Source organism: Buteo buteo, chromosome 4, assembly GCF_964188355.1.
Source record: "Buteo buteo chromosome 4, bButBut1.hap1.1, whole genome shotgun sequence".
Lineage (NCBI taxonomy): Eukaryota > Metazoa > Chordata > Aves > Accipitriformes > Accipitridae > Buteo > Buteo buteo.
In genome coordinates, this window is record NC_134174.1 from 50,977,702 (window position 1) to 51,004,939 (window position 27,238).

At 38.8% G+C, this 27,238-nt stretch overlaps 1 protein-coding gene across 6 annotated transcripts in view; it reads left to right on the top strand.

Annotated features, from left to right (window-relative positions):
• The first annotated feature begins 927 nt into the window (after positions 1–927).
• Positions 928–27,238, top strand: part of HECTD2 (HECT domain E3 ubiquitin protein ligase 2) — a 43,418-nt gene continuing 17,107 nt past the window's right edge. Inside the window, exons 1-12 of one of the 6 annotated variants that reach the window (XR_012650126.1) lie at positions 928–1,444; positions 6,696–6,825; positions 14,212–14,350; positions 16,835–16,937; positions 17,838–17,927; positions 18,547–18,611; positions 19,685–19,730; positions 20,837–20,946; positions 22,310–22,458; positions 24,011–24,134; positions 26,511–26,607; positions 27,110–27,236. Coding sequence is in view for 3 of the 6 variants with exons in the window: in XM_075026064.1 (XP_074882165.1) it covers positions 1,217–1,444; positions 6,696–6,825; positions 14,212–14,350; positions 16,835–16,937; positions 17,838–17,927; positions 18,547–18,611; positions 19,685–19,730; positions 20,837–20,946; positions 22,310–22,458; positions 24,011–24,134; positions 26,511–26,607; positions 26,891–26,911 (1,302 nt within the window). In the remaining 3 variants the exon portion in view is untranslated. Of the gene's footprint in view, positions 1,445–6,695; positions 6,826–14,211; positions 14,351–16,834; positions 16,938–17,837; positions 17,928–18,546; positions 18,612–18,751; positions 18,893–19,684; positions 19,731–20,836; positions 20,947–22,309; positions 22,459–24,010; positions 24,135–26,510; positions 26,608–26,883; positions 27,237–27,238 lie in introns of those variants that run through there. The other 5 variants (XM_075026064.1, XM_075026065.1, XR_012650125.1 and 2 more) reach the window with 5 other exon arrangements.

Sequence of the window (27,238 nt, forward strand, 5' to 3'; positions counted from 1 at the left end):
CGTCTTCTGAAGATGCCTTTTTTAAATATTACTAAAGCAAAGCTTCAACAAGCCCAGGCTACCGCACAGAGGCTCTGGCAGCAGGTATTAGCCTCAGGCTTCCCGAGATCCGTCCAAACGAGGGGCCAAGACCTGCCATTGCACAGGCCCTGGCACCGCTCTGGCTTTGCCCGTGAAACGGAGACAGGACTAAGCTTTTACACTTCGTTTCTGTATTTTCCTCGTTAGAGTGTGACTTGAAGCCGGGATGAAGGTACCGTGAGGCGACGGGGCAGTGTGCGAGCTGCCACTGACAGCCCAGTCCCTGCCAGCGGTGCCACCACAACACCGGCCCGGCGTGAAGGAGGAGCGGGAGTGCCGTGCCGGCACCGCCCCGAGGTCCCCTCATCACAGCTTTATACTTATTACTCGGGCGTTTACTCGCTGCCATGCCCCGGCCCGGCCTGCCCCCCCGCGGCCCGGCACGACTTCTCTGGGAAGCGGGAGGTGCCGGCCGGCGGAGGCACCGCTTACAGGGGGCGCGGGAGGTGGTGCTGCCGCCGGGCTTGCCCGCCACCCCCGGGGCCCGGCGCTGCCCCCCGCCCCGGCGAGCGAAGGCGCCGCGGGGGGGCGGCCGCCGCGCAGCGCTCGCCCCTCGCCAGCGCGACTTGCGCTCGAGCGCGGGGGACAGCCCCGATTCCCGTACGCCCGGCGCCGCCGGGCCGGCCCGGCGGCTCTTCCTGCGGTATGGAGTTTCCGTAGCCGTGTCCTCCGCTGCCCCCGCGCGGCGCCCCCGGTCGCCAAGCGCGTTTCTATGAGCCGCCTATAAACAACATGGCGGCGGCGGCCGCCCCTCTTCCTGCCCGCGGTCTGTAGGTGGCGCGGTGGCTGAGGGGGCGCCAGGGCAGCCGGGCCCGGCGGCGCCGGCCGCCTCCGCTCCGCTGCGTCCCGCGCTCTCCCTCCTCGCCGGGGCCGCGGCGGGGGCGGCAGGCCTGCGCTCCGCCCCGCCGTGCGGGGGTGTCTGAGCGCCCGGGAGCAGCCCGGCTGCTGCATTGCCGCGGCGGCCCCGCGCGGAGCGGAGCGGAGCGGCGGCACTGGGGGTGCCCGCGGGGGCTCCTCGGGGGCGCTCGGGGGGCGGCGGGAGGGAGGAGAAGAAGAGGGCGCGGGGGCTCGGGTGCCGGCGGGAGCTGAGGGGCTGCCGTGAGGTGAGAGGCGCGGGGCGGCCGGGAGCGGGGCCATGTCGCTGCAGAGCCCGCCGGCGGCCACGGCAGCCGCCGACCTCCCCCCGGGCCCCGGCCCCGGCCCGGGGCTCCCGCCGGGCGCGGAGCTGAACCAGGGCGGCGCGGCGCCCCCGTCGGCCCAGGAGGGCGGCGAGGATGAGGAGGAAGAGGAGGAAGAAGGGGAGAAAGAAAAGGAGCGAGAGAAACTGCCGCCCATCCCGTCGGCATCCAGCGCGGCTGCCGGGGTAGGTCTCCGGCGGCCGCCGGCGGGGCCGGGCGACCCGTCAGCGCCCGGGCTGCCGCGCGCCGGGCCCCGGCCCCGGGGAGCGGGACCGTCTTTGCGGTCCCCGCTGTCACTTGCTGTGTTTGCCGGTTGTTTTCGTGGCGGTGGGGAAGCGTCGCGTTCGTTTTCTTTCATGTTCTTTTCCGTTGAGAGGCTTTCATTCAAGTTTCTTAAAAATAACAAGTGCAGCTGTAAGCAGTGACATAATGAAGCTATAAATTCTCCATCTACTTATAGTTCTTTAACATTTTACAACGATCTGCTCTTTTGGGTTAGTCATGACTGAGGGTTTGCAGCATTGTGAATGTTCGTTAAGGGTTTTCGGGGGAGGAGGGTTTCAGCTCTTACCGCACTTAATAGCAAGAGAGCTAGCTGAAAAATACTTCTGTATTTTTAACTTTTTCTTAAAAGGTCTTTTCCGGTTTTTACTTTGTGTTGACGCAAAGATGACAAAACATTTCGATAAGTGATGAATGAGTTAACACGGATTAAAAAAAAACCTGTGAGCAGGACATTTGCGAGAATGATTTCATTTCAGAAACCTCATTGAGATTTTTAATTTTACTGGAGTTACAATTTTCTTTCTGCTGACCATATAATATTATGAAACAAAATTTTCCTGGCGTGAGTTGAATATCTTACACAGCTCAATGTTAAAGCTTGCTGTAACCTATGTCAGTCCCACAACAGAGCAAAAATTTTATCAATTCTGTAGTAACTAACACAGTTGTGACGTTTTAATTCAACAGTTCTGACAAGTATCTGACTTGTAAAATTATCATTTTACATAATTTGAGTTTAAAAGATTGAGCGTCTAATGTTTATGACAAATAATTGTAATGTTAAACGAAGTAGTCGTAGGCAAACTACAAACTCCTTTGAGCAATTCTGCCAATTTTGTGTTTTGCCTACAGTGTTCTTCTGAAAGACTTTCAGCTTTGCAACTCTGTCTGAATGTGGAAGAATGTGTTTGTTCTTGTGATTCAAGTACAGATTTGGTGGGAGAAGTCTGTAATGGACAAGTGCCCAGGAGTTATTTTTACCTTTGAAAATCTCCACTTCAGACTGAATGGCAAATGCCAGTCCCTTAGCGTAAAGATACAAGTGCTGGTCTAAAACGTGTCAGGGTTAGCTCAGCTAATGAAAAACATGTGCAACTGGGCAGCCATGTAGAAATCCCACTGCCTTAAGGAATCAGAACTTGTTTGTAGCTGGGCATCCTCCATGTACCTTTGAACTGTTGCCCACAGGCGTCAAGTTGTCTAAGTTGACCTGCTACAGAGGAGCTTAGACCTGTGGCTAAGTGTGATTGCTTGTCAAACACATATGGGACTTTGAATTTACGAAGAGCTGCATATGGGTTTTAATAGTATGTTACAGAGAGGGAGTTTTGTGGACAGATGTAATAGACATTTCCATAGCCCTGCATTTCTCTGTTTGTAACAGAATGCAGTTTTTTATCCAAATATACCAAATAGGGAATGCAGGTATGCTTTTGCAAGACCTTTCCGAGTCGCTGTAAAGAAGTTATTGGACTGTTGGTCTGCTAAGCCCTAGTTGTGACCAACCTACACATCTAATTCCAGGGCTTTGAAGTATGTTCTGAGATTCATCATATATGACATGATTTTAATACAAGTTCTTGTATTAAAAGTTCTGCTTGAACATCAAAAAATGAGTGTTACTCAATCAAATCCTCTCAAACACTTTTAAAGAGAGAAATATGTTCTCAGCTTCCTCCTTGTTAAACTGGGGAAGAGTTTGTAATATATGATAACAAAAGGGGGAAATGATTGTCTTTTAAAAAAAGTCTTTGCTTATTTATGATTTTTTCCCATTAAAATTCCCTTCATTTAAAAACACATGCCTGATACAAATACAGTAATGTTCCAGGTGACCTTAGTTTTTATATTCTCTCTGCCTATTATTTCTAAATTTGTAGCCATTATATGATGACTATGGTGATATAGATACTATACCTTGTTTCTGTATGAAGTGAACCTCAGATATCCTTGTCTCAAACATCTCTCCAGATTTTGTGTAATTGACATTTTCTTCAGTGCACTAAAGACCCACCATAGGTTTGTGCAACTGATGTGGCATGACTAGAGCTTCCTCAAAGGCAACATGAAGGTGTGACACATCCTTTAGTTTCCATTTTCCACAGTAGCTGTCAAAAAGGCCAGAATTTTAGTAAGTCAATAGATAACCACGGTATCCTTTTTCTCCTAAGAGCATGTGCATGAAAGATGTCTCATCTGGAGTTTAAGCTGGTTGCAAGTTGGAATAAAGGGATTATGTGACTATCTCTATTGTCATTCATATTGTGGCTTTTCCTAGCCAAGGGCCATGTGGAATTGTGGAAGAATGGTTACTTTTTTTTCTTCTTGGCTTTTATTTCTAAGAAAAATTGTGGAGATTAAATTAGCCCACGAATAAATTAACATGATCCTGCAAGGAGTTCAGGCTTTTCTTATGTACCAAATGGTGATTAGAAATAATGCATAAGGGGTAATGGTTTGGAGGCCAGTATTCAGATTCTGAAAAGGGACTTGTGGGAAGCTAAATAATTTGCCCCCTAGTAAGCAAGAACAAGTAGAGGCTTCTGTAAAGCAAAACCAGTCCTACGTTACACCTTTCAAGATATGAATAGAAGGGAAAACCCTATTTCTTGCGTAGGCTGTTGCATTGACAGCTACCTTTAGGTAACCTGAGTGTCCTCCATGTCGTCTTGCACAGGGAAGAAAACCTTTTACTCCTCACTGGCCTTTGCTTGTCATGTCCATATAGGTCTTGAGTGAGTTATGTTAGGGCTGAGGAGTAGGATTTTCAAGAAACTCTTCTAGATGGTCTTTTGCCTCTTCGCAGAAAGCACTCATGCTCTTTGCAGTTTGACTTATTTTCACCATCTAATTTAACTTCAATAATGAAAAACATAGATTTATAAAGTATAATGTTAGTACCTCTCCAGTCTTATGGAGGGCTTAATGCTTTGGAAAACTTCCACTAAGAAGCCATCAGAGTTGCGAGTTATTAATATGCTCTTAAAAAAGAGGATTAAAGATTACTTTGAACCATTTACTCCCTCTAAGCATACTCATTCTTTATGTGGGGGTTCAGTTTTCTGATGGCACTATGTGTGCAGCGTCTTAGGCTCTAGAGGCTCACTGACCTCCTACAAAATTTTGTAAGTATGACATGGTGCTATACACTTGTCCTAGATTACTCTCCCAGGAGATATCAGAGATCCTTATTAATGAGCATGTAGTTTCCCAGTATTCCTCCAGGCCTTTACAGTAAAGCCTTTGTCCATACGTTTGTTTAATATTGTTGGAACTGCACTTGGAGCAGGATCATGGAGTTAAATAGCACATGCAATTTTTGTTCTTTCTGAGGTGGCATTAAGAACGTTTTTAAATAACTGTTCAACTATACTATTTCAGTGGCATGGCTGGAGTAAAACCTAGAAAGCTGAGTCAGTCAAACAGTCTGTTTCATAAAAGCCACTCTTCTCAACTATCTATGATATCTATTCCCTATTAATCATAATTAGACTAGTCCAAGCTCCAGAGGTTTTCTACCTAGAGCATACGTTTTGACATGCAGCAATCTGGATTTGTTTAAAAGTCCTTTTTTCAGTCAGTCATGTCTTGGCCTGGTTGTTCAGGGTCTGTTTTTCTCCAGTCATGTGCCAGGTGATTTTTAAGCATCTTCATGATATTTCAAAGATTATAGAATAAAAGAAAAAGTTAATGTGAAAATTGTAATGGTAATTACATTTTATTTTTGAATGTTTGCTGCATACAAGGAATTTGAAGCTAGAAATTGAAACTTGGTATTTTTAAAGCCAGAAGTCCTGCTGATTGTTCAAATTTATGATTTGCTGAGTTAGAAGCCATGGAAAAATGACTGTTTGTGCCACAGTTACTTAATATTCCTGGCAGTGTACCAGCTTGTGTACACTGCGGCATGGCGGGTTTATGGGCTATGTTATTACCCTCCTGGTGGTATTTCAGGATGTTGCGGTGGAAGTGAAGTTCTTTCTTCGGAACTCTGACTGCATGTCTTAATCCAAATTTACTACTCTTAAGGGGAAAGGGAAATGTATGGATTTAAAAAAATTGATAGGATATTACATTAATTATTCTAGAATTTTTATTCTCGTTTGGGGAATTACAGTTTTGATTTGCATGAAAACATTTTTTTTTCTAACCACGAGCACAGATACCAGATATCAAGCAAATGAATCCTTAGGTTAATGTGAGGCTGAAAATCATGATATGCAGGGAGAGTGTATATATATTTTTTTTAGTTGATCTACCTTTGCCTGATATCAGCTGATGACTTGGAGCTGAGATGGAAATTAAAATCTCCATCGTGTGACTTCTGTTGTCTTGGGCAAACCCCTTAACCCACCTATGCTTTGCAAATTCTCCAGAGTAAATAACTATATCTAATAGCACTCAGTGTCAAACAGACCAATTGGCACAATCCTTTGGAAGTCTGTTATGTGATTTCACTTCTGTTTACTGTTATAACACATTAGCGCTCAACACTTCTTAGCAAGGGCTTGTGCAGATTCCTTGGTGGCAGCACATACAGGTACTCAAGCAGGTTTTTTTAACTCTGTATTAACCAATGTTTATTAGCTAGCCTTTCTTCAGTGGCAGCTGGTTCTGATGATTATCAATTATTAGTGGTTTATACCCAGGTAGCCAGTATTTAAATTTTATTATCAGGTTAGCTTACAGAGAATTTTTGGCCCCACATTTCAAATAGTGGGAAATTTGTCTAAACTACTTCAGTACATTAGGGTTATTTGGAAAAAGGAATATGCGGCACTGTCATCTGTTTAAACTGAGCTGGATGTAATGGGGAATAGAAAAGTAGTTAGAAATTAGGATACAGAAAGTTAGAATAATGTTGAAAGCATTCTAATCATATTGTGTTTTCCTCACAGTAATCCAAGGATATCTTCATATCCTGCAAATTAATACTTGAGGTTTTGAATGTAATAGAAAGGAAGTTCATGGTATCTCTCCTGATTCAATTTGAAACAAACTTGCAGAATCATTATTTATGTCTTATTTAGGTATTACCACTCTGATTTAAAGATAAAAGGTATTTAAGTATTCTGTGTAATACCTCATGTGTAAGATTATTCTTTCAGTAATGTATTAGCCCTTTATAGCGTGCTGTCATCTTAATTACAGGGGTTGGAGAGAGGAGCCAAAAATCAGTTTTCCACTTTCAGCAATTTCATCACAACTATCAACCAAAAGAAAGAAGGCATCGGAAACAGAAATTCGCCTACGCAGCTTGTTATACCCAATATCAAAAATGGTAAGAGAATAAAAGCCCTGTGTTACTTAGTTACCAATTTAAGAAGGTGCTCAGTGTTCTGCCAATGTTTGTATTGTGGTAGTGCCAGAAAATCTAGAAATCTAGGTTTCATTAAATTATGCTGTACAGTACATTGTACAGGCAGTGATATACATACATATATATATATATGATAGCCCATCCTCTGTAGAGGTTATGTCACAGAGACAAGTTGGATAAGAAAAACAAATAGTCCTAGAGGATGAAATAATCATCTTGAGTTTTAAAGAAGATTCAGTAGTCCATCTGCAGATACTGTTTGTCTAACTGCAGTCAGATGGCAGTTTCTCTAGAAATTGTGTCAACTTTGTGGAGAAGATTTTTCTGTCGCCATCTGAAGGATGGCAAGGATGAGGCAAGCATAGGGCTTTTAAGGGAGACAGTTGCTGAGAGCTGCTGTTTTTCAGTGAAGATGAAGGCCAGTGAAGACACAAAATAAAATTCACAAGCAAAGACTGGTAAGTTCTGAAGAGTCTGAAAGGCCAGAAGGAAGGTCGTTGTGGTATGATGAGGTAATGATAATTGATGAAAAGATAGAAAGCAGAGCTGTGTATTCAGTATGGTAGACTAGAATCATGAAACCTGATGAGATGACATTGTGGTTAGACTTGAAATTTTTATTAGATTTTTTGGGGCTAGGATATGGAATTTCAGTAATTTGGGACTTTTGATAAAAGGCTGTACAAAATTTGTCAGGTTTGTATTGATCTTGCCTCTGAGCAGGTCCCTTTCAGCCTTATTATTCTGTGGTTCTCCAAGTCTTTATAGCACTCAATGAATTCGAGGCTAGAAAGAAAGAGACTGCATTAATTAAGAGATTTCAGTAGAGTGAGTGTGAAACAGAACTATGGGCAGGTATTGTCAGTTTCAAAGTTGTACAGAAAAAGGTGGCTTATACCTTGCAGGATTGGATCCTTACTAAAATAATCTTTGTATCCTTGCTAGCTATACTGCGGAAGAAAAAGTCAATACCAGATTTTTTTTTTTTAAGCACTTTTTTTTTTTTTTATGGAGTAAGGAGGTACTTTCTACTTAAAAATAAAAAAGGGCGGGGGTAATTGTTGAAACGCAAAAGGCAATTATGTGTAAATGATGGCTCGGGCAGTATTTTGTGCTTTCCTCAAGTCACTTTGTACTGCACAAAGAAAATCAAGGTGACTGGAGATGGCCAGTGAAGAATTCTGCCACTGCTGCATAACTTACCAGAGTGGTGTTCTTGAGGGCAATACTTGGCGTGAGGCAAAAAGAAGATCCTGCAAAGCTGGTGAGAGCTCTGCTGATTTTTACATAGTGCTGTAAGGTCAACCTAACAAAGCTGGAAGAACAACCTTCAGGTGGCCATTGCTGTCACCTATATATTTTTAAAGAAAAGTCTTTGTATATAAATTGCATGTAAACAATTGCAATATTGTTGGAATCTGAAAGTCCTCAGAGAAAGAAAATGTTTTGCCTTTCTCAGATAACATTATTTTCCTCAGAAGCTAAAAGTGACCTCTTGTCAATATTAACTACTCAGCTGCTAGTGTTTTTAACGAATATGCGTGCAGTCGACTTGTAGACTCCAAGCTACTGTCTTTCATTATTTAAGCATTAATTGTTTCCTGTCCAGCTTCTTTCTGAATAGTTGCTTAATATAATCTTATGTTATGAAAATCTGCTGCTTAATAAAATTTAGGACAAAGTAAAATTAAATCTAGTATTGGACCAAGCAATGTGAAAAATATAGTACCCTTCTGCAGAGTTCATTTTGCTAAACAGAAGAAATCTGCCCCCTTCCCCCACTTTTTTTTTTTTTTTCACCTGACAAGAATAGTAAACTCTAAACGCCTCTCTCTTGAAGTGTCCTCAGTTCTTGCTGCACATGATACTGCCCTGGTTGTAATTACTGCCTCATAAGTACTTAGTTGTTAATTTTCACCACACTAATGCATGGCAATATTTATTATAGTCAAGGATATATTCTTGAAATAGAACTCAATGTGGAAAATTGTGCAGATGTTCTGGTAGTTTCAGGGTCAGGGTAACCTGCATATATAAAACCAGATTATTTTTACTAACAGTCCAAGGTGCACTCAAAATTTTTTGAGGAGATATGTGTATTCTATGGAAAAAATAATCACTGAAATAAACTTCTCAGTTAAAAATAGTTCTTTTGCTTACTCTGGAATTCGGGAATGATGCTTGCTTGGTGCGTTTTTTTCAGTTTATCTATACACGTGCTATCTCTCTGAATATGTGTATATATATGTGCATATACTGGTAGTACTGTAGGCTTGAGTTCAAAGAATGTTAATTTCATTGAAAAACAAAAGCATGGAAAAGGTAATCCTGGTCAATTCAGTGTGAAAGCTAGGGTGATATTTGTTTGCTATGTGGCTGCCACAGAGATTGAATTTATATAACAAGTCTTCTAATGCAACAGTGATCTGGTATGAAATATATGAACTGGATTGTTCTAGCTCTTCTAAAATTTTACAAATACAAGTAAGATTTGTTTGCTTTACCTACTTTGAAAATTTTCATCTGCCAGTAGCTGTGTTGGTCACTGAAAATAACTGCTGTTCAAAATTCATTCACCCTAAATTTCCTTGTACTAGTCAATTCTGTTTTGTATCAATGAGATTTTCTTCCTCAAAGTTTTTGATCATTTGATCAATGCATGATCAGTCATGCATTGCTGAGTCTTTTTACTTGATGTAACTGGGGAAACAGCCAGAAATGATTGCTTTTTCTTGTCTTGTAGTATTGTGTTATCGCTGCCTATCAACTCGATACATAAAGTATCAAGTTTCTTCTCAATGGAACTCAAGTGACAAATATTAATTAATATTTTTGAATGTCAGATGAGCAAATAAATCTATTTACAAATAAACTTAAATTATGGCAACACACACACTGAAGTTGACAGTATTTATTAAACATATTAAAACACAGTTTTAGTATATCTATTTTAAGCTGCAGGTTTGCATCACTGACAGGGTGCAAGTTAGCAGCTTAGCACCTGCAGCTTCAATTTACTGAAATGAGAAACAGCTTCTATCAGCAGCTGTCTCTTCTACAGATGTGGAGAGAATATTTTCCTCATTTCAGTGTCTTCGGCTGGTTATAATTCAATGTTTAATCCATTTAAAATTAAGAAGACTGAATGAGTGCTAAATGAAAATTACTTGTCTTTCTCAGAGTACAAAAATAAGACATAGTCTTAGTTTCTTTTAAGTCAGTGCACCCTGCTTTCAGAGAATGATGTGCAATAGCAGAGCACTTGCATGGTGGGATTGTTTGGTACCTTGGCTTGAATTAATTTAGTATCTATGTGTCCACTTTGTTTTTTAAATACTACTCTTCTCTTTAATAGCTTTAAATTCCAGCTGTGAGAGTGGGCAAGGTTCCATATCTATAATGATGCCATAGTCAGGGGATTGAGGGCAGCTCAGATTTATTATTGTCTGATGAATGGTGGCTGAGTTAAGTCACAATGACAGTGTCTCTGTCATTAGCATGAGTGAAAAGAATCTGCCTTTGGGTTTGGGGGATTTTGTTAGCATCTATTCCCCTGCTGTGATAAATGGAGTAGGCAGCAGAGTAGTGATACTACTTTGATGTTTAGTTAATTTTAAAAAACAGCAACTCTTGGAAGAGGCTTAGAGGGTTCTTAGGCAATTCAGAGAGGATTTTGGTTTAATATGTTTGACTTTTGAGGACATTTTTATATAGTGTCTTTTATCACAAACTTACATCATAATTCATATAAATACTTTTTAAAACATGCAGTATAGATCAGAATAAAAAAGCATTTTAAAGATATTTGAGAAGACACTGTCAGTAAAATGGATGTTTGTGTATACTGCATTGGAATTTTTTTTTTCATGTTTTTGGTGGGTTTACCTTGGCTGGCTGCCAGATGCCCACCAAGCTGTTCTATCACTCCCCTTCCTCAACAGAACATGGGGAGAAAATAAGATGAAAAAGCTCATGGGTTGAGATAAAGACAGGGAGTCCACCTTTCAATTACCATCACAGGCAAAATAGACTTGACTTGAGAATATTAATTTATTGCCAGTTAAACAAAAACAAAACTCAAAACACAAAACACCTTCCCACTGCCCCCCCTTCTTCCCAGGCTCAATTTCACTCCTTTGTTCCCCACTCTTCTACCTCCTTTCCCCCAGGTGGCTTAGGGGGGTGAGGAATGGGGATTGTAGTCGGCTCATAAAACTTCATTTCTGCTACTCCTTCCTCCTCATGCTGTTCCCTGCTCCAGCATGGGCTGTCTCCTATGGGATACAGTCTTTCACCAAGTTTTCCAACATGGGTTCTTCCCATGAGTTGAAGTTTTTCAAGAACTGCTCCAATGTGGGCTCTTTCCACAGAGTCCAGTCCTTTAGGAACAGACTGCTCCAGCACAAGTTCCCCATGAGCCACAGTTCCTGCCAGCAGTCTGCTTGGGCATGGGCTCTCCACGGGCTACAGGTGGAGATCTGCTCCACTGTGGTCCTCCATGGGCTGCAGGGGGACAACCTTCTTCACCATGGTCTTCACCATGGGGCTGCAAGGGAATCTCTGCTCCAGTGCCTGGAGTGCCACTGACCTGGGTGTCTGCAGGGTGAGGGGTGTGTGTGTTTCTCTCTCAATTCCTCCTCTCAGCTTTTGTGCAGTGTTTTTAACCCTTTCTTATATTACCATAGAGGTGCTACCATTGTCACCAATGGGCTCAGCTTTGGCCAGTGGTGGGTCTGTTTTGGAGCTGACTCTGTCTGACATAGAGGCAGTCCCATCTCTCCTGTCACGGAGGCCACCCTTGCAGCCACCCTGCTACCAAAACCTTGCTACATAAACTCAATACAATGTTCTCAGATCAAATAGAAAGTAAGGAGTAGAATAGAAAGACCTTGTTAAAGCACTGCTATTTGTACTTAGAATAGGCAGTCAAATTTACTGAGAAGAAATGTTTACGGGTGCTACTGTTTCAGCAGTAATTCTCTGCAAGACAGAAAACTTGCATTTCCCATTTAATTTATTGGAGAGATTCTTTTAGGAGGCTGTAGATGATCCAGTGTCAGCTCTAGCTAAAATTATATATCGCAGTGTAGAAAAACTGACTGAAGACTTGTCCCTGTATGTCAGAAAATAGTTGGACTTTGGTGTGGTTGTACTTGAGATTTTTCTTAGGTGTAGGGAACACCGGTATTGCAGTTTGTATACTACAATATTTACAGTAGTGTGATGGGTTGACCCTGGCTGGATGCCAGGTACCCACCAAAGCCGTTCTATCACTCCCCCACGTTAGCTGGACAGGGGAGAGAAAATATAACAAAGAGCTTGTGGGTCGAGATAAGGACAGGAGAGATCACTCACCAATTACCGTCACAGGCAAAACAGACTCAGCTTGGGGAAAATTAACTCAATTTATTACAACTCAACCAGAGTAGGGTAATGAGAAAAAAAAACAAATCTCAGAACACATTCCCTCCACCCCGCTCTTCTTCCCGGGCACAACTTCACTCCCGGATTCTCTACCAACCCCCCCCAGCGGCGCAGGGGGACGGGGAATGGGGTTTACGGTCAGTTCATCACACGTTATTTTCTGCCACTTCATCCTCCTCAGGGGCAGGACTCATCACACTTTTCCCCTGCTCCACTGTGGGGTCCCACTCACGGGAGACAGTCCTCCACGAACTTCTTCAACGTGGGTCCTTCCCATGGGCTGCAGTTCTTCACAAACTGCTCCAGCATGGGTCCTTTCCACGGCATGCAGTCCTTCAGGAGCACACTGCTCCAGCGTGGGTCCCCCATGGGGTCACAAGTCCTGCCAGAAAACCTGCTCCAATGTGGGCTCCTCTCTCCACAGATCCGCAGGTCCTGCCAGGAGCCTGCTCCAGCGCGGGGTTCCCACAGAGTCACAGCCTCCTTCAGGAACCCACCTGCTCCGGCGTGGGGTCCTCCCCGGGCTGCAGGTGGAGATCTGCTCCACCGTGGACCTCCCTGGGCTGCAGGGGGACAGCCTGCCTCACCAGGGTCTTCCCCACGGGCTGCAGGGGAATCTCTGCTCTGGCGCCTGGAGCATCTCCTCCCCCTCCTTCTTCACTGACCTTGGTGTCTGCAGGGTTGTTTCTCTTGCATGTTCTCACTCCTCTCTCTGGCTGCCGTTTCCGTCTGTCCCAACTTTTTTTCCTTCTTAAATATGTTATACCAGAGGTGCTACCACCATTTCTGATGGGCTCGGCCTTGGCCAGCAGTGGGTCCATCTCAGAGCCGGCTGGCATTGGCTCTGTTGAACACAGGGGAAGCTTCCAGCAGCTTCTTAGAGAAGCCACCCCTGTAACCGCCCCCCCTCCCCCGCTACCACATCCTTGCCACACAAAGCCAATACAAATAAATACTGTAATTACAATAATGGACAAGAGTACTATTTGTGACTAATAGCTACCAGTCATGGACTGCTTGGTTTGTCTTTCAAACAGCAAATATAGCAGGATCACTCTGGGTAACTCTAATTCCATGACATCCTTTGACTTTTTTTTTTTTTTAAATTATATTCTAACTTAGCTTGAGTTCCTCATAGGTTCAGTTAGATGTGATGTTCAGAATAAGCACTTTATGCATCTGACTTTAGAAGGCACTAGGTTTAATGTTCAGAAGGTTGAGCATCTACAGCTACAAATAGATTTAACGAAAATTCTGCGCACTCATTTCTAAAAATGAAACTATATATGAACTTGAGGTTTTATTGTGTGAAGTAAGTACTGCTCTATGTATACCAGTGCATGTTACTGGTGTAATACCAGCGCATCTTATGTAAGTACAGTATTTTGCTATTTTCCCTAATAATGAGTTGGACTACAGGTCACCAGTTTTCTTTTTTTTTTTTTTTTTTCCCTCTTTCCTAGCAGCATGTCAGCAATTCAGTTGTAAAAATCTGGCCTTGTTTTCTTTCTTTGTTTTTGTAATAGGCAAATCATTTGTTTGCAACTTGGTCCAGGAGCTCATTTATAAAATAGTAGAGACTTCCTTCTTTCAGAAGGCCTTAGATGGGAGACAGACCGGCCAATTTTCTTCCTCCATTGGCAGGAGGGAACACTTTCTTCACAAAGACATAGTTACAAACTCAGGACGTGGTTTTTGTTTCTAGGTTTTTATTTCCCTTCAATTAGTTGAAGTTTCCATCATGTCTGGGTTGAGCATGTGGTAAGAAAAGTACTTGGATGAGTAGGGGTTCGAAGATGTAGAATCAACCAGTGTGCATTTTCTTTTTTTTTCCCCTAGTTCCTATGTCTGTATTTTACTAGCAAAGTGTTCATGTATATGATTGCATTGTATTTATTGTTCTTTACTTTTTTTTTAAATAAGTGAGAGACCTACCACCTATTTGCCTCGATGTACGACAAAAGCAGCGCATCTCTATAGATACACTACCCCAAGAACTGAAAGCACCAATTCTTCCTGAACCTTCCCTCCCCATCCGAACCAAAACTGTGAAAGATTTTCAGTAAGTTACACTGGTGTCTCTAAAAATGTACTTTCTTTCTTTGGACTTTCTTCATTTTGTCCTAATTCATACATTTGATTTTGTTAATCTCAAATGAGGAAACAGTTCAGGAAGACTGATAAGTAGTTAGTCTGGCTTGTGATGGTGGGATTCATAACTTTGTTACTGTGAAAATTATCAAAATACTTTCTCTAGCTTGAAGTGTTTTTCTGTTCAAGAAATGGCAAAGCTTGTACTTCAGAGTTAGAAATTCAGTTCCTGACATTCAGTGGATGTTTAGTTTTGGAATAAAATATGTATGACTTATTGTAGGCTGGAAAATCCCTTTCAATCTTAGGGGGGTTTTTTTTGTACTGTCAATTATGGTGTGTCCTGTCCATTGAGGTACTGGCATTCTCAAACTTATTTGATACTCTGCACATCAGGCACTTAAATGTGCAACATCATATTTGAGGACCTGGAGTGGTGTTTATGTGGATTGCACTATTTCTAACTTTGGCTAAAGGTGCAGATGACCTTTCTTCATGCATTATGTTAAAGAGCGTCAATTCTCAATATTAGTTTTATGGCAAAAACTTATTTCTTTTTTCATGTATCCTTGCTGCTTATGTGACCACAATTTTAAGCAGCATAAGTGTAAACTATTCTATCACTTCTCTGTGAGAGGCACTATGCTTTGTCTAAGTAAGAAGAGTTTCAAGATTAAAGAGTCTGTGCAGACAATATTTGTGTTGCTGCCCTGTAACACTGATTTAGCTAGAAGTAGAATTGATGTGAAATACTGTCTTGTGTTCCACTTCTGTTTTTCCAGATCAGTACAGACCCTTAAGCAAAAATGTATCTGCATTAGATTTCTTCCAGCACTGTTATGATACTTGGCACATGATGCTTGATCAGCTTAGCTAGGCTCGCAGAAGTTCCCAGGGAAACCACCTGAATTGTTTTTAACTCGTATAGCCTGTTTCCCTGATGTCAGGTCTACACCACAAAGTTTTGCCAGCTTTGCTTGTTTCGCTGTGGGCACAAGGCAATAGGGAACATTTTTTCTCTACTTAACATAGCTATGTTCCCAAAAATTGTGATGTTGACACTGTCATTTCAGGAAATGGCATAACCTTGTTGAAAAACTAATGGCATAGGGTGTGTCTATACTAGAGGATTCTGCCTGCAATTTGTGAACATATATATTGGCAGAGCGTTTCTTTAGTGTGGATGTGTTCTGAGAGTGGTATTTACTAATTCTTTGAAAGTTGTGGTTTTTTATGTTTGGGGTTTTTTTGTTGGGTTTGGGGGTTTTTTTGGTTTTGGGGTGGTTTTTTTTTAGCTTTAGCACCCACAGAGCAGAATTATGCTGCTGTAATACCCTCAAGTGTTTTACAGTAGGATAATCTTGGTCAGGAAATGGAGTGAACTGTTCCTAGGAAGAAGCCCGATTCTTCTATTTTTCAAACAGATGGGAAAAAAAAAAAATCACAGTTGCTCCAAGAGATGTATGAGCATATAATATTCATTGCTTTTTTCAGTGTTTAAGATTTTGTGCATTCAGTGAGGAAAAGGAATGCTTTTTGATTAGTCAGTGTGTGTATTTGGTGGAAAAGGAAACAGGTATAGAAGAGAATTTGACAAGAGGTAGGTGATCCTTTGCTGGTATTCAGGTGATCTGAAGAGCTGAAATTTTTTCCATATTCAGAATTTTGTACCTATTGACTGCTGCCTAATTATGTAATTAACAAGAATTTTATTCTTTCAAGTAAAGTATTAAAAAGTCATTAGCATTTTTGGTATGTCCCACTGATAACTTTTTTTTAAATATCTAGTACAAAGAAATGATCAGGGGGGAGCAAACTGGGTTTTGTATCACGAGCATAGTAGACAGCTAAAATAAAATTCTGCTTCAAAGGTTGGCTGGGGTTTTTTTTGTTTGTTTTAAAGGTATGATATTACACAAAATTTCATATACAGATACTTTCTTTAAGGTTCAATACTTAAAAGGACTTTAAGAGTAAATCCATAGATTTTGTTGTCCCCTTAAGGAATGTGTACAGTTGCATACAAGGATTAGGTTTTATTTGAAAAATTTGAACAGAAATAAAATTTTGTACAGATGATAATGAATTTGACTAGTTTAGGAGCCTGCATACTTAAATAGATTAGTCTCAGAAATTTTATCATGTCAGTGTATCATCAGAGTAATTCTGTTCTGCTAATTATTTGTCTTAACATACTGAACTGTGACACCATGAATTAACATTCTGAATAAGAGACATTGCTCAGGTGTATCAAACACAAACTATACTTTTGTTCTCTTGTTATACCATGATCTTAAAATGACAAGGAAGATGTTAGAAAGATACTGATATTATACTTGTCTGTCTTCTAAGTGTGCATAGTGAGGAAAGCTTAGAGTTACAGTGCAGTCTAAAGTTTAAGTGGTTGGGAAGACTGAACCCTTGTATTACCAATATTTTAAAATATTCTTTCTAGGGATGATGTGGAAAAGGCTAAGTCATCAGGAGATTGGAAAGCTGTACATGATTTTTATTCTACAACATTTGATTCTTTCCTGGAGATAAATGCTGCATTTAAGGTAGAAAATAATTCATAATACTATTTGGTACTTACAGTTCTTTGTATCTTCAAACTGTTTACAAAAACATCAGTTAAAGGCTTGCAGCTGTTTACTCATTTTGCCATGATCTCACCTGCCTTTGTTCAACAATCTGTTATTTCATTGATTTATTGATTCCAGTTTAAGCAACTATATTTCAAGTGTATGTGGAGCTTTAAAATGGCAGTACGTAGTTCTTTTTGTGACACTATGACTGCGTAGGTACTTTCTAAACAAACTACAGTTTAAAAATGTGTAAGCTAATGCAGCTAATACGGAGACCCAGGCAAATCCGGAAACAGAAATTCCCTGTCCCTAAAAAAATGTGTGATACAGGCTCAAGTAGTATAGCTGTTCTTGTGTTGGGATGGCATACTCAGTTTTCCTTGGGAAAGATCATATTTGTGTGTGAAAACTTTCTGAATTCATGCCAAATTAATATTTTCTGCCTATTACAGAGCAAACCATGCTCATGATATTTAATATGAACCTAGATAAAATAACCTGTGACTTTTAGTTACTTAAATATTGATTGCTTATGATTTTGTTGGTCTTGTCTGATGATGATGGATAACAAAGATGGAAGATGAAAATTTGATGTAATTCATTATTTGAAACTCTCTTACATTTTTAAAATAGCACAACAATGTAATGGAGTTACAAGGATATCACCAATGTGTAGGATTACTGTTATTTAGCTTCATCTTTCGAATATTAATAAAAGCAACTTAGATTCTTATGTTTCGATAAGGAAAATAAATAGTTGTACCTGTATGTGTTTTGTTTACACTTACTGTTAAACTTTTTTTTTTCCAAAGATAGCTAAAATATTCAAAACGTTTCAAAACCAAAATGCTTCCTGTATTATCTAACTTACAGAAAGATACCAATCCTCCACTTAATACCATTGAGGACTCTGGAATCAATGCAAAATTTGTGAATGTTGTCTATGATGCCTTATTAAATACTGTAAGTAGAAGAAAAGAATTCATGTTTTAAAACATTGTAACAATTATTTCAGCAAAGAAATATGTTAAAAAGCAATTTATACCAAAAGTTTTTCTCAGATAGGCATGATTTCTGAAGAATCTCTCAAAACATACTTAAAATGGTCCCATGAGAATTGCCATAGAATTATGAAAACTGCTCTAGTAAAAGAGGAGGAAATTTTTGCTACGAGTAATGCACAGTTTGTGCTGTGGTAGATCTCAAAAAACCACTTGCAAGATATGACTGTGATGGGACACTGTACGGTGGGAAGTAAGGAAAATAGGAGGATGGGGGTAGCAAAAAGTAGGTACTATGCCTAGTAAACAAAGGACGGGAGAAATTTAGAAATTGTATTTACAGTTTAGAAATTGTATTTACAGTTTTTAAGTTGTTTAAAGCATTGAAAGCCACTGTTAGCACAACTCCAGGCCTCAGCTAATAGTCTGCAAGGAAAGATACTTAGGAGGTCAGCATCATAACGCAAAGATTTCTTAGCTGGCTTGAATTATGAGCAAAGCAAACTTGCATGTTTGTACAATATCTTGTATAGAGTATGTATAATTACATCAGATACGTTTTTTTTTTCCTTTTTTCATAGCCTCAAGATGTTCAGAAATCAGTCCTAAAAGGAATAATTAATGGTCTGCTACAAGAATGGAAAGGGTAATTATAACTAATGTTTGCATTAGTGCTGTGCCAGCACTTACAACTGATATATGTTTTGTCTTTATTGTTTTAGCCAAAGAAAGAAAATGTTCTGATACAACTTACTTGACTCATAAGAACATGTCTCCTTTTGGCAGGCAAATCTGCTGAAATGTATCCTGAACAGTGTAAGCTGACATTGAACCTCTGAGAGGCAGACCCACACACAGCCTTATATCCCCCCACAAAATCTCAGCTGCTTGTTGCCAGGGCAATCTTTCGGGCATCTGAACTGCGAGGTGAATTAAGGAATTTATCTAGAGTAAATCATATTCTCCCCGCCCACACCCCAACAGCAAGTAGGATGTTTTAACCTCGATAATTCCTTGATCGGAAGTTTACTTCACAGTACCGTTCATGTGTGGCAACAGCATAGAAAGGGCAGTGCAGGATGCAGAAAGGGATAGCCCAAAGGCAGGAGGTTTGGGGATGACATTTTAGCAAGAAGTAATAGAAGTAAGAATGCATAGTTTGATTTGCAAAAAGATAGAGCGAGAGACAGTGCATTGTTGGGACTCGCCTGTGACACAGCCCTTGGCTGTTTCTTCCTCCACCTTATACTACCTTTTCTGTGCTGTTGCTGCATGTGTATTTGTGGTTATGTAAAAGCTTTGAAGGAGTTAAACAGCAAAGTACAGAGGCTGCAGTGGTAGAAGTGTATGGAGAATTCTGGCAGGAAATACCAAAGATGGGACAAATAGACTCTTCAGTGGTGTCACCCGAGATAGGCAACAGCATGGACTTCCCTCTTTGGAACACCTCTTACTCTTCAATTCTGACTTTTTGTTTTTTCCTTCTCTCTTGTGTTATGCCACAAAAGACAGATGCTAAAATAGCCTACTGCCTTTAGAGAGTAGTCAGAATCTTTAAGTGTCCTTTTCAGTTTCTGAGAGCAGTGAAGATCTTTAAATTTGGTATTCTATGTGTATTGGTGAAGCAAAGTTAAATCATAGGGTGCATGATTTCACTACTCTTAATGTGCCTTTATGATGTATACATTTAGTTTTGCTTATTATTTCATTCATTCATAGACCACGAACAAAAGATGATCTTAGAGCATACTGTATACTTTTACAGGTAAGAAAATACAGTATTTTTATTTAAGTATATGTCTGCTTAACTTATAATCTATAAACCAGTATACTATGCAAACAAGGTACTTTGTATAGCTGCGATACTTCACATTTAATTTCCTGTTATAAGAACGTATTAAATTATGGGAGAAGTGTAGGGTATGCATGATGGGAATGGGAGCTTAATGGAAGGTTGTTGATGGGGAAAGGTTGCATAGATTAAAACTAAGAACTAACAGACGTGTAATTGTTTCCTATCATTTTGTGGGTTGAAAGAACAAATGTTTTACCAGCTTATTTGTTCTTATTTCTTCCTTATTCCCAGATGTGCTTTATTGGTATGCTGTAACTCTGATCTTTCCAGAAAGTTTCAGTATATGCACTTTTTGATATTGCTGTAACTTTCTTCAGTGTTGCATTTTATCCAGTAGACTCCCTCCAGTCTATCTGACCAGCTACATTGTCTGATTTCTGTCTGTGTTAACCTATTACCTTTGCTGCTATAGTTGATTTGCATTTATAGTGAATTTCCCCTTTAAATTTTGCCAGTGTAGATAACACCTCTCCATACAAGGAGAGGTTTTTGCTGTTATTTGAGAGGGTTGGATGGAAATGTAGGTTTTTGAGGCAACAGTTTTATTCTCTGGGGTGGTATACTAGCTGTGAATTATAAGGAATATATCCTGCTGAAAAGTGGGAATGTGTGAACTCATATGTAAGAGGGAAAATAAGTTTGGATTGATGTGCAGGGAGACAGAAGCTATGAGAATCTTTATTACTGAGACGGAAAGCACATCACTCGGAGGAGTGTAATTTATGTGCTACACAGTAAATGATAATCCAAAAAAATATATTGAGTACTGCCTTTATTACCTGCGGGCTTTCTTTTGAAACAAAAAAATCATAGTTTTACAATATAGAAGTTATGTATTTTTTATTTGACTAGAAGTTTCCATTCTTTTTTTTTTCATAGTTTTACCACTGTCACAGCAATTTTGTAAATTCCTTTCCTGCGTAATTTATTGGCAACAAGCGTAAGAAAAAAATCCTGATGACTTTTTTCCCTTTATGCAGTTTATTAACCTAACACATTTTTTTAATCTTTTTCAGAATCCTCAATTTAGTAACACTTCTACTTATGTCATCTATGCTCACTTGCTAAGACAGATAGCAGCCTTAACAGAAGCTGACCATCATTTCCTAGTGCACTGGTCTAAAAAGTAAAAAAAATAAAAAAATAAAACTAAAAATTCCATTTTAGGATTACAATTGTTACTGTGTTTCCATTGATGTTGACTGTTTTATAAATTATATGAAAGTTAATTTAATTGACTAAAGAGATTGTTTTTGTTGTTTTCAAAGTACATTTGGACATAGTCTACTAAGTGATACTGATTTATAGATGCAAACTGTATATAATATATAAAAATTAATATCTTTATGCAAAAAAGCCTTAATTGCAAAATAACTTATGTATGTAAATTTTTTAGATACATGTTTAAACAGTATTATTAATACAAACATCTTTATGATCTTTGTTTAAATAAACATTTATCTTGCATAATTTGCAAAAGATACTGTAACTTTACTGTATTGTGTAAAAACCACAAATGAAAATGAGTCCCTGCTTTGTAGTGTAATAGAGGTGTGAGAGAGTGTAGTTAGGGCATTAGATTTTAATTAATTGAAATAAGTCTAATAGCACCTCACTAATAAGGTCATATGGCTATAACTGCCCAAAGAGTGGCTTTTATGTTGGTATGCATGTTACCTTCCTTATAATGACTGTACAAAAAGTTCAGTCTGGGGTAAAAAATAAAGTTTGAGTGGCCATATTCACAATTACCTTATCTCCTAGGGAATCTGTTACTAAAGGACTTTCTTCTCTGCAAGGATGGAAATTATATTTCCCTCCCCCACCTTGTAATATGTCTAGATTTGCTTAAAATTGTGGTAATATATGATTTCATTTGAATCAGTGTTTACAAAATAAGGTTTAGCCTCTTGGTTAAGGATGCAATAGGGGTATTGATGTTTTTATTCTTAAAACATGTATTAGAAATCTAAACTATTAAAATAGGAGAGCTCTTTAGGAAAGGATGCTTTAATGTATCCACACATATATGTGTTTTGTTGTGATATTATGGAAGTTGTGCAGCACATAATTTAAAATGTGCACTCGTCACAGGTGTATGAAGTACTTTCCACTCTTTATTCAATAGGACTAAGTATCTCAAAACAAAAAATTCAGGATTCCTCAGTATTCAGATTGTGGAGTGAAATAGCTAAGGATTTTTGTTTTCTTCTTGTTTACTAAAAGTCAAGGACAAGTAATGATTCTATTGCATTTTTTTTTTTTTTTTAATATATCACAGATACCAAAAAGCATAGTTTGGCGTGCACTGAAGAGCATTGCTGTGTGGCAATATTTAAAAGCATGCTTCTTCAGACTTCATATTTAGAATTTTGTTTTTATGTACAGGGCAAAAGCATGTTTTTTAAAAAATAACATTGAAATCTGATAATATAAACTCTAGTGTGGACAGTGATCACATGAGAGTAACTGCAGCATATTTGTTTTAGGATTTCACAGAGGAGGTTCAAGCAGCTGGTGGACAGGTTACTGCAATTTATTTCTTTACGCCTCTTTCCTGCAAAACCTGAAGAGTTTCCACCTATGGTGAAATGTACCTGGTGGATTCCATCAGCAGCCAAAGTCCTGGCTTTATTTAGTAGGTATTTTTCTTGAACTGTGTATGCATATGTATGTGTATGTATATATATGTACATATGTACATTCATGTGTCTATTATATACATGGGGGGGGCAGGGAATAGTTTATACCTCTCCTCTTCTGGGAGAGACTGACAATGATGGTGGCACAGTATGAACTACAATAAAATGCTGAAAAGTAGTAAGCAACAAAAAACATCTTTTACTGGCAAGTCTTCATACTTGCTTTCCAGTAGAGGGTAATTGCTATGCATCATTTTCCTGTAACAACTGAAGATCATTCAAACAAAAACCCACAGAAGTAACCAATGGTTAAGGTTTCCCTTAGATTTATAAAAGAAACTGTTTTAAATGTGTAATTACCAGAATTTCTTCTGTACCTGGCTTACCCCCCACAGAAGTATTTCGCATCTAAGAGAAGTTAGGCAATGCATATGCCTATTGAGTCCAGAACTACAGCTTAAAGTAAATCCCTGTCCAGTTCAACATAGAGCACAGCAAATTAAACCATTGCAAATGCAAACCTCCTCAACTCATGCCCAATAGCTTAATGATTAGAACATATACTATGGAAATGGAGGCTTAAGGTCAGTCCCCTTTTCTCAAGGGGTAAAAACCCTTTCTCCTTTCTAGGAGAAAACCACCAATGGAAAATTAAGTTTGGAATAAGGATGGTTTTATTTCACTGTCAACTTAATACTTTTATTTAAAAGCATTCTATACAGCCCTGCCTGTCCAGAGCAACATTTTAGACACATAAGCTCAACTGTATCTGAAACCAAGACATGTTGTTTAGTCATCTATGAAAGAGTTGCTAATTCCTTAATTCTCGGAAAAGGGATATTTAGTAATTCAAAATACACTACTTTGATCAAAATTAACTTACGTTTAAGTGCAAATAGAGAAAACTTATTAGCTATTTGATATTATGTGAATATTACATAATGACATAGGCAGCTTAAATGTGAATTGATTTTCTTCACTTGGTCAAGTACTTAATTTTTGTGCTGGTGAATCTAGATGGTATAGTAGTTACCTGAGGAAATAGGTGTACCTTTGCATACTATGTTTTGTGCCCCTTCCTCTCCATCCCTTTTGCAAACAGGCATCCAACTCAAACAGTCATTATCAAAAAGATTATTGTTAACTGGAAAGCATGTAGATGTTACATGCATAGTTATATTTGAAATTAAATGAAGGTGTTTAAGAAATCCATCTATCAAACTGCTTTTTCATTGATTTTAGCAGAACATAGCATTCTTTATCCATGAAACCTTAACTTAGTGTATATCATTAAGTGGGCTAGAGTCAAATGGAGGTTCTCTTATCGTAAATGGGCTGAACTAGGGGTTTACTATTTCCTGCAGCAATTAATACCATGTCATATGGTGTTATGTTATAGCTGTAATTCTAGCTGTAGCTAAAACTGAGACAAAGTTATTAGTAGCTGATTTGGCTTAAAGTTTCTGAGGTCACTGGTGCTCAGGATACCTAGAAAACAGATGCGCCAAATCCAGGCAGTATTTTAAGACTTTTGTTGGTTTATTGTAGATGCTGCAAATAGTCTGGTCAGTCCTCCTCTTATTTCATATACGGATTTCTATAATTCTACACTTGATCATATTGATCTTATGGAAGAATATCATAACTGGCAATGTTACGGAAATTCTCACAGGTAAGAGGAATAACTGGTTGTTTCTTGTTAAGTAGTATTTCAAAGCAGTGTATCTACACTGTGTATATCTGTCATATATAGTGTATATATAGTGTGTGTATGTATACCCTTTATGTGTGTATATATAGCCACATTAAATACTGTATTTTATTGGAAAAACATAGGATAGCTGCTATTTGCTACACTTGCTACTGCATGGATGCGAGATTGACTGTAATAAACCTCATTCTGCCTTTGCAAACTGGAGAAAAGAAATAAAATATAGATGATAATAATACGAGTGTTTTATTTATTGGCATAGACTTCTAATTGTGTTTTACTACAAACATATTTTATCCTCCAATATATTCATAGAAAGTGGTGTTGTGTGCATACTTACCACTTGATGATGAAAATGTATCTAATTACCTGTATATATGTGGCTTCGATCATATTTGTTCCAGTGAAATCAATTGTACTATTTCTGTTACATGAAAATAAACACAGAAGTTAAATCTTTACAGACTCAAAGCTTGCAAAGGTATTTCTCTTCTTGTGAGAGTCAGCCAGCAGTATGATTTAGAAACATCTAGAGAAACAGGCATTTCATCTTTCTGCTAAAGTTTAAAATCTTATTAACATTTTCCTAATTAAAATTTTATTTTGTATAGCTGTATTTTTCAGCATATCAGTATGTATCACTCAGTCTTTACAGCTTGAATCACAAGATCAATTAAAATTTCCCCATATTTCAAGACTTTTCAGTTAGCTAATTTAAGACATCAGCAATCCAAATGTAGATGTTTGTTTATTGCATGTGCAATTTTCCTTGCCTTTAGCAGCAGTTGAGGAAAAATTGGAGAGCATAATTTGCTCCACCAAAGTAGGTATTTTACGTTAGGTTTCTGTCTGATACCTGATATTCTGCTTGGGAAGAACTAAAAAAACAAAACAAAACAAAACAAAAAAAAACAACCCCCAAAAAAACAAAAACAAAAAAAACCCCACCAAAACCCATGACTCATGATAGCCATAAATGTACAGTAGGCTTTGCATAGTCTCAGTCAAAGCATTGGAATCTGAATACTGCTGAGCTTCAAATTGTCTTTTTTGGTTTTTTGGTTTTTTTTTTCATTGGCACCATCTGGCTGTTTTGGCACCCACATCATTCAAACTTATAAGAGAGCTGTGAGATTTCCACCTGCTCCAGTTCTTTTCACTTAGCTGGGACACTGGGAATTCAATATATATCAAAACAAAGTTTGCTTGATACATAATTTCTGGAGTAGCTGAAGTGCAGACTAGCTGTATTATTCTTAAAGTAAATTTAATTCTTTTACTTTGTTACAACCACGCTTCCTTTCAATTTTACATCTTTTAACTCTGTGTTGTTCCCCTTAAAAAAACCAAATAAACAACAACAAAAAATATCCAACAAAGAATCACAAGACTATATGCGTAGAACTAAGAATGCCAAGTAGGAGCAAGTCCTGGTTTACCTTTCATGTGAAATATTTTGAAATACATAATTCTTCGAACTAAATCAACACTCCTTGGTAAAACATTTTGGATTAGGATTTCCAGGAGACCAAGTGAGAATATTTTTCCTCATTTTCCTTTCTTTCCTAAAGACATTAGAATCCAGAGCTTCTCACAGGCAGGATTAGGATTTGGGGTGCACATGCAGTCTGGATTGAAGATACACACATAGAGTCTGAAGGTCTGGGTATTTCATTATGAACTGCTAGGTGATGTGTGAGCTAAAGCAACAAAAAACTTAGCGAAATAACCAGTAACAAAAAAATCTTTTACCTTGATTATTTCTGAAGTTTTTCAAAATTATTTGTATTATTTTATTGCAGTGGAATGTGGCTGTGATCTGATATTTTAGAAGTCCTACACACTTGTAACCCCGGGTTAGATCTGAAGGACCTGTGGAAAATCAGTTCCTTTGAAAATCAGTTCTGCAGCAAATAAGTCAAACCAGAAGTATTTCTACTGTGTACCTAAGAATGCTGCACTGAGCTGTTTTTCTTGTATTAAATAAAAAGATATTATCATTTTCTTTAATTCAGTGTAACCATTAAGATTTAGTATTTAAAGCAGAAGATGAATGGTTTTTATTTGGTCTGTTGATAATGATAAACAATAAAAAGGAGCTTTATTGAGGGTAAGTATTATTACTAATCACAATTTCTAGTAGTATTTGCAAATAACTGAATTGAGTATCTATGTATACAACACAAAAAACCCAGCAGCTATTTGCAAATTACTGTCAGTGGAGGGAAGGTAATTACTGAATGATAATGCAAAGATTCATTCCTATATTCTTAAAAAGACAATAATATGCTAGCTGCTAAAAAGGAAATATTTTCTCTTCTTTTCTCTTACTGTTAGGTTTTCTTTCTGTCAATACCCATTTATTATTTCTATAGCGGCAAAAAAAGTTATTATTCAAAGGGATTCAGAACAACAGATGATAAGTATTGCACGGGTAAGTCATTTAGTGGTAAATGTTTGTGTCTCATCCATTGGTATTTTGTAAGTTTTTGTTAGATTGATATTACATACGGCCTTTCATCACAATTTCTAGCATTTCGGACTACTCTGAAAAAGAACTTGAGCCATTTTACTATTAATAGTCTACAAATGTCCATGCTGGATTCTCTCAGTATTTTTTATTTTAATGTGCTTAGTTTCAGGATGCTTAGAAATTCCAGTGTTGTAGAAAAAGAGTTACAGTAATTTTTACTCTTTTTTCTTTTTTGAGAAACCAGCGTAATGTGCTAGCATGTTAAATTAACAAGATAATTAAGGAAGAAAAATTCCATGAGAATTTTGGACTGTTTCCTATTTTATTCTGTGAAGATATGTTGTCATGGAAGACCAAAATGCAACTGTATGCTCACAAGTCACAGAAGAGGTACTGCTTCTGGGTGGCCTCTTCTGTTTTGAAAGAGGCATTGTCTGCCTCCCCCAGTGGTAATTTTCTTCAGGTGCTAGGTGATAACTGGTTTCCTCAGTGCTCAATGTGACAGCACCACCAGCCATCCATTCCTGTCTTGCTGGATGTGTCTTGTGAATAGCTAAGTAAAGCACAAGCCAGTCTCCAGAATCTTATGGGT